General features: G+C 34.7%; 1 protein-coding gene across 6 annotated transcripts; it reads left to right on the forward strand.

Moving 5' to 3' along the window:
- Positions 1–337: 337 nt before the first annotated feature.
- Positions 338–5,741, forward strand: LOC112777756 (receptor-like protein kinase At3g21340). Of its 6 annotated transcripts, XR_011877045.1 has the most exons (14): positions 338–651; positions 746–884; positions 998–1,069; positions 1,189–1,260; positions 1,336–1,416; positions 1,864–2,036; positions 2,160–2,398; positions 2,478–2,604; positions 2,801–2,869; positions 2,963–3,152; positions 3,274–3,602; positions 4,344–4,392; positions 4,694–4,799; positions 4,990–5,741. XR_011877045.1 is itself a non-coding variant. In XM_072226815.1 (13 exons), exons 1-12 carry the CDS (start codon positions 447–449, stop codon positions 4,373–4,375), a joined length of 1,728 nt encoding a protein of 575 aa, XP_072082916.1. In that variant the 5' UTR covers positions 338–446; the 3' UTR covers positions 4,376–4,392; positions 4,990–5,741. The 6 variants fall into 6 exon arrangements, 3 of the variants coding, with proteins under 3 accessions (XP_072082916.1, XP_072082915.1, XP_025677931.1); XR_011877043.1 differs by having other exon boundaries at positions 4,344–4,799; XR_011877044.1 differs by lacking the exon at positions 4,990–5,741 and having other exon boundaries at positions 4,344–4,576; positions 4,694–4,962.
- Positions 5,742–9,271: the final 3,530 nt, after the last annotated feature.

A 9,271-nucleotide genomic window follows, 5' to 3' on the forward strand; every position in this document is an offset into this window, starting at 1 on the left:
ATATGAATTAAAGATCAAATTAATAATTTTGTAATTAATTATATTAATAATGTTTGATCATCATCAATTTTATTTGGAATTTTCCAAACTCATCAATCCGAAAAGTCAAGAGTTCGATCCTGGTGCCAAAATCAGCTTAAGTTTTTGGGATGAGTCATTTCATAACTCATAGCCTATACAAATATTACATTGGCTCTCTAGCGGGATTCTATCTTTTTAGATGAAACCCTGTACCTAAAGTGTAGTATTTTTTGTATTTGTTGTGAAGCTAAACACTACATTATGCATGTCGTATTTCTATATTGGATTGAAGAGGATTAGAATGCTACGTTATATATGTCGCGTTCTTTGACATTGTTTTACTACAATTTTCAACATTACTTTTAAAAAAATTTTATTGTTGTAATTAATTTTTTATTTTTCTTTATTTAGGTAAATCATCCGACATGCCGAAGACGAAGAAAGTTGACTCACTCGAATACGGAAAAGTATCCACCAAACACGTCAGAGGACTTTCCTCTGGATGCAAAAAGTGTCACATTTCACTTATTCGGAATGAATTTTCCACCCTTCCACCCATTATCAGTGCTCTTGAGATTTATTTAGCAAAAGATTTTCCATCATCACAGTTAGAAACCCACAGAGATGACGGTATATTACTGCTGCTCTTTAATTTTGTCTAAACTTAATTAGCTTGCTTCTTGCATGTGTACTCTAGAGTATGATGAATATATATATACACCAGCGGATGCAGTCACAAACATCAAGAGGATTTACAAAGTGGACAGTAGAAACTGGCAAGGAGATCCATGTGTTCCCAATGCATACAAGTGGGAAGGTGTAGACTGTAACTCTTACGATGGCTTTCTAAGAATCACATCCTTGTAAGCTTATCATTCATTAAATAACACCTAAATTAGAAAACTATTAACCGTTTAATTGCATAATTTCATTACTGAAATAATTATATTTTTTGGAAATGGAATAATATATAAAGGAATTTGTCTTCAAGTGGACTCTCCGGACATATACTGACTGATATCTCCAAGCTTACTATGTTAAAGTCCTTGTGAGTATCTATCTTGTCTCATTTGATCACGTATAAATGGACTTATGGACCCAATGATTTGATTATCTTTTGATTTTCTCCTTTTGGATTGTAACTGTGCATTTGAAATCCCCTCTCAGAGATTTATCAGACAATGGTTTAAGCGGGAATATACCTAATTTTTTGGCGCAACTGCAATCACTAGAATACTTGTAAGTCCACGTGATTTTTTATAGGTTATAAAATTTGATAAGGATCTATGTCATATTTGTCTTCTGCTTTTGCAGAAACTTGGCAAAGAACAACCTCACAGGTTCAGTTTCAAATGAACTCCTTCAAAAACAAAGTGATGGTCGATTAACCTTGAGGTATATATTATCCTTGATATGTACTTAAAACCAAGAACCAATAATTAAAATATATATATATATATATATATATATATGGGAAAGTCTAGGGGACTAGCAGATTTATTAAAATTTGGCCAGCACTTAGCCAACAAAAGGAAAATGAGTGATTTTCCATCATTAGATGAAATCTCATACCATTAAATACATTATTGATGGCTAATTGATGGCTACAACTCACAAAATCTGCTGTCCCCCTAACACTCTTATATATATATATATTATCTTAGTTCTGTATCATACTACTACTAATTATTAAAAAATGATGTTTTGAACTAGCTTTTTCTTTTATTTGAGTCTTCGAATAATAATTAGTTAATTACTCTCACAATTTCCTGATTACAAGTTGTAACCGAATACATAACTAACCTTGCTTTAACTTTGTTGTGCTCTCAATGCTTATTCTAGTGTGGGGCAAAATCCAAATCTTCTATGTGGAACAACTTCATGCACCCTGCAATCAAATGCTACAAGAAAGAAAAAGAATAATGCAGTAATTACAGTGGTAGCATCAATTGCAGGGATATTGCTGCTTCTAGGGATTGCAGCAGTTATAATCGTTCGCCGAAGAAAGACCTATGGTAACTGCTGCTAACTGTCTTATACAGTCTTATGAATATAAAGAATATTATTATGAAACAGATTACATAAGTTTGGTTGATTGCACGAGTTTTGATTCTGCTTAAAATTTTCGTGAAAATCAGATGCTGCTAAGAACATTATGCTTGGGAGGCGTCATAATCCAATTAAGGAGTCAGAATTGGAAAATAAGCAACGAGAGTATTCATTTAATGAGGTGGTTAATATGACCAACAATTTTGATAGGATTCTTGGCAGAGGTGGATTCGGAACAGTTTACCATGGCTTTATTGAGGACATTGAAGTGGCTGTTAAGATGCTTTCATTATCATCAGTGCAAGGATATCAACAATTTATTGCAGAGGCAAGTGCTCAAAATATATCTCAATCAAAATTTGTTGCTATGTTTGACCAAAACAAAAAAAATGGTTTTGGAATGACAGGTTAAGCTTCTAATGAGGGTGCATCACCGAAATCTGACTTCTCTTATTGGTTATTGCAACGAAGAAACTAATATAGGACTCATTTATGAATACATGAAAAATGGAGATTTAGATGAACATCTTTCAGGTACAATCATAATTATTTTTACTTTAATTGAATTAATCTTCTCAAAGTCCCTGTAATTTTACTAAACCTATAATCTAAAATTTTACTGATCTTATATTTTTTAAAAGATTTTAATTAAAAATATTCTATTACTTTAAAATACAATTAACTAAGTCTAAGATTCAGTCTATTACATTTTTTTCTTTCCTTCTAACAGGAAAAAACAATAGGGGAAAGTCTTTGAACTGGGAAGATAGACTTCGAATAGCAGTAGATGCAGCCCAAGGTAAGCAAGAGAAAAAAGAAACAAACACATGCAAAATTCTTTTATCAAATTTTAGTTCTTAACTATTCATGCATGATTGAAATTTAAATTCAGGATTGGAATATCTGCATAATGGTTGTAAGCCACCTATAATTCACAGAGATGTGAAATGTCCAAATATTCTATTAAATGAAAACTTCCATGCCAAACTCGCTGATTTTGGATTATCCAAATGCTTTGCGGCTGAGGGCGATACACATGTGTCAACCATTGTGGCCGGAACTCCAGGCTACCTAGATCCTGAGTATGTGTTTAATTTCAATGATATGATTAATTATCCATCACTTTAACTATTATGAAAGACATTTTGATAAGAGATAACGAAAAATTAACTAACGAAATTATTATTTGATTCGCTGTGTTAGGTACACAACATCAAACAGATTGACAGAAAAAAGTGATGTGTATAGTTTTGGAGTAGTTCTTTTAAGGATAATTACAGGTCAACCGGTGATAATAATAAAGGAAGACACAACTCATCATATAATTCAACGAGTTAATTCTATGATTGCTGAAGGGGATATAACAAAAGTTGTTGACTCAAGGTTACAAGGAGATTTTGACAATAACTCTGCATGGAAAGCGGTTGAAATAGCAATGGCCTCTGTATCTGCCACTTCAGTGCAAAGGCCATACATGAGAGATATAGTGACACAGTTGAAGGACTGTTTGGCTGCAGAGTTAGCCCGAAAACGTAATATTTGTGACCTTCAAAATGAAGATTTAGTTGAACAGTTCAGTGTGAATTTAATTAGTACTGATATGACTCCATCAGCTAGATAGGGTCTAATAATTAATACTTGTACTAGAAATAAAATAGCTTGAAAATTGTGGTGCATTTTTAAGTTTATTTTGTTGTAATAATGTATTTTAATTTCTTAGCTATTTTGTCTTGTTGTGTCTGCATTTTAATTAAGTATATGTGATGGACACATGGAGTCCTTAGAAATTTCATTATGAAAAAGTCTAGGGGCCAACAGATTTTGTGTGTTTTAGCCATCAATTAGCCATCAATGATATTTTTAATGGTGTGAGATTACATCTAAGGGTGTAGAATCATTCAATTTCCTTTTGATGGTTAAGTGCTGGCCAGAATTTAACAAAAGTGCTGGCCCCTAGCACTCCTCTTTTATTATAACAAGAACTGTTACAGTCAGTTATTATCTTATATCTCTCAAGGTAGATTATTGTAACAATTTATCTAATAATTGAGTTGAAAGAAGAAAAATTATACCAGAACCTAATACTGCATGACTAAACGATATTTTTTCCATGTATTGCTCATCTGACTCTTTTCGTTTGCCAAAACTGAATGTTAGTATCCCAATATACTACTGTATATCTATCTACAATCTCTAATATACTCATATTCATAAGGTGTTATATAGTTTTTGAGTACAAAGAGAAATTAATTGTTGGATTTTATTAATTATAGGGAAGATTGAAGAGTCAACACTAAATCACTAATACATGGCTGAAGCAAGGTGAGAATTGGGTGCACTAAGTTTGCATTGTTCATGTCTTGCAAATTGCTGCTACCTCTTGCATTGTCTCTGTACATTTTTATTGACTGAATAATCCTAGCTTGTTATATCAATGAATCTCTAGAACCACCCACTATGTCAATTAAAGAATTTGCTTCTGCTGCAAAGAAAGCAAATAATCAAGGTTACATACTGTTTATAGCTTTTTGTGCTGATATTATGCTTTATTTAAAATTTCCATCATTGCTCGTACTTGTTCCTTGTCTCTGTCTAATTATAGTTATCTCTGTTTTAAATGTAGAGTCTAAGATTGCAAGAAGATGCATGTCGGTTCGTACATATGATAATGCAAGCATTCAATGATAAACTAATGGTTCTTGTGCTTACTGAAAGACATCAGATGTTTGGTAATTTTGGCAAAAATAAAATTCATCAAATATATGTATATAAACACAGAGGTAGCTCCATAGGTTAATGTTTTCATTTTTCGTAAAACAAATGTTCTATTTCCTATATTCTGCCAGAATTATGGTACTATTTCTTTATTATGCTTTTTTTTCTAAACTTGACAATTAAAAACTTCGGTTTCCTGTACAGATATTGAGCTTCCAAAAAAGACCCTGAAAGCAGTGTGATTTCTTGCCTGAAACTATTGAAACTGCTAGCCTATGTGGTGCGGACAAAACTGGTAGCTACTCAATGCTTGGTTGCACCTAGCTAAAATGTCTCAAACTAGAAAATCACCTGCGTCTTTAGTGTGTGGCTTTTAATCAAATGAAGGAAAACTTCTTGAGTCCTCAAGAAGGAAGAGCTTTTCTTCTTTCCGTAAATCTTGAACCATTCAACTGATTTTTGGATATATAAAGAGTTATGAGGTCTGCATGAATAAAAGGCAAAGATGAGGAGGAAAGAGACTCTCCACGTGAAGGACCCAAAAATTTGGCACAAACTTGAAAATTTCCCTTATATGGATCATTGATGAGGTTGATAGCAGATGGAATTGATGTTCCAACATCTTGTATTTTGTTTTTATTTTCTCCTGAAGTTATTGCATGTTCTCCAAATGTATATTTTCTGCACCAAGATTTTCTTTTTTGCATAAGAAATTTCATGCAGATATATTTTTTTTTCAAGTGTCCGTCAGTGAAGGAGTGTATAGATTAATAGCTTAGAGTACGAGGTTGATGTAGTGTTAAGTCTTAACAGAATTCAGGTACTTTCTGTGATTTTTGTTTTCTGGTGTAACAAACTCTTAGCTATAGTACTACGTGCTCTGCTATATATACACATAGCTGTACTTGTAAAACAATTACAATCAATAATCTCAGTTCATTTTCATTACTTTGTTACACTAGAACACTTCATCACCTTCATCTAGTTTCTCTTCTATTCAGTTTTACCCTAAACTCTGACTAAGTTGATAAAATGAGGTGTTATTTTTTAACTTATTGAAAGTGGCATTATACTTATTGTATGAACTTTTGTTGTGTTACAATCTTGGATTTCATCAAGATAACCTTATACTCAACCAGAGTTGATGAGTTTGGAAAACTCTAAATTAATATGTGTGATGACTAAACATTATTAAAATTAATTAATTGCAAAATTATTTAATCTGAATTTTTATTCAATACATTGATGATTATAATTTTGCTGCAGGTTTAATCATGGGCCGGAAACAAATGTATTGTGCTAAGCCCAATTTACACTCAGCCTTGGTTTTAATAACAAAAATAAATGTGGCTGTTTTAATATTACTTGGGCCCAAATAATTTTCTGCTCTAAGCCCAAGTGGGTTACATGCTTTCCACTTGCTTTATGCATGTTCCAAATTTTATCAGGAAAGCAAATGTTATTAATGGGCCAAGATCAAATATTGTTGCTACCAAGCCCAATGTTGATTCGAATCCATGAAGCAAATAAAATGCCTAAATGCTTCCAACGGATTCCACTTCATTATTTTGAAGGATTTCAAATTTAATTAATACATTGGAAACATAAGAAAAAGAGAGAAGATTGATTTGATGGCTATTATGACACTACACGCTACTCAACAAAGGGAAGTGGGAAACTTGAATTAACTTTTACATTCTCTCTCTTTGTTCATTGATTATTGTTCAAACCCATTGAATATTTTCTCTTTCTTCTCTCTCACAACTCTTTCTCTCTTCGGTCTTTACTCAGAAAATATTGGCAGCCATGGAAGCAAAAGTAAGCTACCGAGATGAAGAGAAAGCAAGCCTAAAGACCATCACAATGATGGCAAGAAAACATACTAAAATAAAAATGAGCTGTGGCTAAGATATTCACCAAATGTGGTTAGATTTGGTGAGGTTATCTTGAGTCTTTCATGCTCAAAATGGAAGAAGAAGATTCGGCCAGCTGGAGGAGATTCTTGAAGCATGGCTTGTCTTCGATTCTGCTCAACCACCACAGGAAGTAGCTAGAGTGGCGAAGTGATGGTTGAAGGCAGAGATTGAAGCAGATGAAGTCATCATCATCATGAAGCATCAAGGGCCAGAATTCCATCTTGGAGAGCAAGCCAAGGATGGAGAGCTCGGATTGATGAAGGGTGATGATCAAGAAAGGACTAGAGGTAATTGCATGTTGGTTAATGCATGGTTATCTCTTCTCTCTCTATGTGGCCGAACCGGTTTTGTTGAAGGAAGAAGAAGTTGGTTCAGTTTTGGCTTCAATAAGTGGAGGCTCCCCTCTTCTATATTAAGAGTGGACAGCCACTGTTTGAAGCAAGGAGAAAAATTGAGAGTGCAAGGCACAGAGTTCTCAGAGCTACCTGAGCTAACAGTTTTCTCTTCTCCTTCAATGTATTCAGTTTTGTATTTTTCTGTTTAATTTTGTCATGTCTTGAGTCTCATGGTAAAAGGCAAACAGTGAGGTTTGTAATGAAAAAGCCATAGAGCGGAAAAAGGCAGAGAGTGCAAAATTAAAAGAAAAAGCCATAGATGTCTTAGAGTTCCTTTGTTCATCTATGTTGTGTTTCATGATTCTGTGGGAATCCCCTTGTAAGTTGGGTTAGCACTTTACAAATTGTAATCTGTTTGATTATAGTGAAATTCCATCATTGTTGTGATGGAGACTGGATGTAGGCTGCACTGCACTTAGCAGCCGAACCAGGATATATCTTGGTGTAATTTTCTTCCTCTCCTACTCCATTTCTGTTTTCTACTGCACAGGAGCAAAAACAAAAATGTCTCGTGCCAAGTGACGAGATAAAATGAAAATGTCTCGTGGCTAGGGACGAGCTAAAAACATAAAAGTCTCCTCTGAATCCAGCAAGTGTTAGCAAGCAAAAAAAGGGGCTAAGATTCAACCCCCCCTTCTCTTAGCCACTGAAACCATCAATTGGTATCAGAGCTTGGTCTCAAAGAGATCAAGCTTTGCAGCTTGGAGTAAAGATCCTCATGGCAGAAAACAGTGGCGCAAATGTGGTGTCTTATAATCTAACTGAAGGACAATCAAGCAACAGACCCCCTCTTTTCAATGGGAAAAACTATACCTATTGGAAGGAGAGGATGAAGATATTCGTACAAGCAGTGGATTACAGACTTTGGAAGATTATCCTCGAAGGGCCTAAATTTCCAACTACCACAAGTGCAGAAGGAGTTGTTTCTATCAAACCAGAAGCAAGATGGACCGAGGAAGATAGGAAGAAGGTGGAGTTAAATGCCAAGGCAATAAATCTGCTCAATTGTGCTATCAGCTTTGAGGAGTACCGACGGGTATCAAGATGCACAACGGCAAAGGAAATCTGGGACAAATTGCAAATCACCCATGAAGGAACCACCATTGTCAAGAAGACTCGGGCAGATATGCTAAACAGAGAATATGAAACGTTTGCAATGAAGGAAGGAGAGTCCATTGATGAACTCTTTGAACGTTTCAATGCTATCATTGTTGGCTTAGATGCTCTGGGAATTACACATTCTGATTCTGTGCTAGTGAGAAGAGTGTTGAGATGTCTCACAAAAGAGTGGGAGACTAAAGCTTTAATTATTTCTGAGAGTAGTAGCCTAGACTCCATAACACTTGATGATTTGAGAGGAAACCTTCTTGCTTTTGAAAATACCTATTTGAAAAAAGATACAAAAAAGAAAGGAATTGCATTTTCTTCCGTGACTAACCCCCTGGATGATGAATCCAGTGATAACTCTTCTGAAAATGAGTTTGTTTTATTTGCAAAAAAATTCAGGAAAATGGCTAAGCTCAGAGGCAAAGGCAGCAGCACAAGGAAAGTGAAGAAAGACCTCAGCAAGGTAACTTGCTACAATTGCAAGGAAATGGGGCATTTCAAATCTGATTGTCCCAAGCTGAAGAAGGAGGAAAAGCCAAAAAGAGGAAAGAAGAAAGGACTGATGGCCACATGGGAAGACTTGGAGAATGATTCTGATGATGATGATGAAGAAACCGAGACCAAGTCACAAACATGTCTCATGGCAGACCACATAGATCAGGTAGTCTTTCATAACCCTAACACTGAAGATCTCCATCTTATGATAGACCACCTTTCTGAAAAAATAAGATGTTTTCTGCTGGAAAATCAAGAACTTGAACAGCAAATTACCATTCTTAAGGCCGAAAACAGTTTTCTAAAAGAAAAAGTGAGAGAGGCCGAAACTGCTTGTGATCTTGTTGAAGAAAATAAGCAGTTAAGAGCCCAAGTTAGGAGCTGTGAAAGTAAACATTGTGTTCTTGCATATGTGGACTGTTTTAAACAAAATGAAGAGTTGCTTAAAAAGGTTAAAAGACTTGAGGAAGACTTAGCCAAATTTACACAAAGTTCTGAAAGTTTAAATCACATCTTGGCTAGTCAAAAACCTCTTTATGATAAGGCTGGGTTGGGGTTTCATAAATCTGAAAA

The sequence above is a fragment of the Arachis hypogaea genome, chromosome 19, assembly GCF_003086295.3.
Source record: "Arachis hypogaea cultivar Tifrunner chromosome 19, arahy.Tifrunner.gnm2.J5K5, whole genome shotgun sequence".
Taxonomy (NCBI): Eukaryota; Viridiplantae; Streptophyta; class Magnoliopsida; order Fabales; family Fabaceae; genus Arachis; species Arachis hypogaea.

Coding starts and splice junctions, on each gene's coding strand:
- LOC112777756 (XM_025822146.2), top strand. CDS start 447: ATGCCGAAGACGAAGAAAGTTGACTCACTCGAATACGGAAAAGTATCC. Junction 1,417..1,863: donor GATGGTCGATTAACCTTGAG/GTATATATTATC, acceptor TGCTTATTCTAG/TGTGGGGCAAAATCCAAATC. Junction 2,399..2,477: donor ATCAACAATTTATTGCAGAG/GCAAGTGCTCAA, acceptor TTGGAATGACAG/GTTAAGCTTCTAATGAGGGT.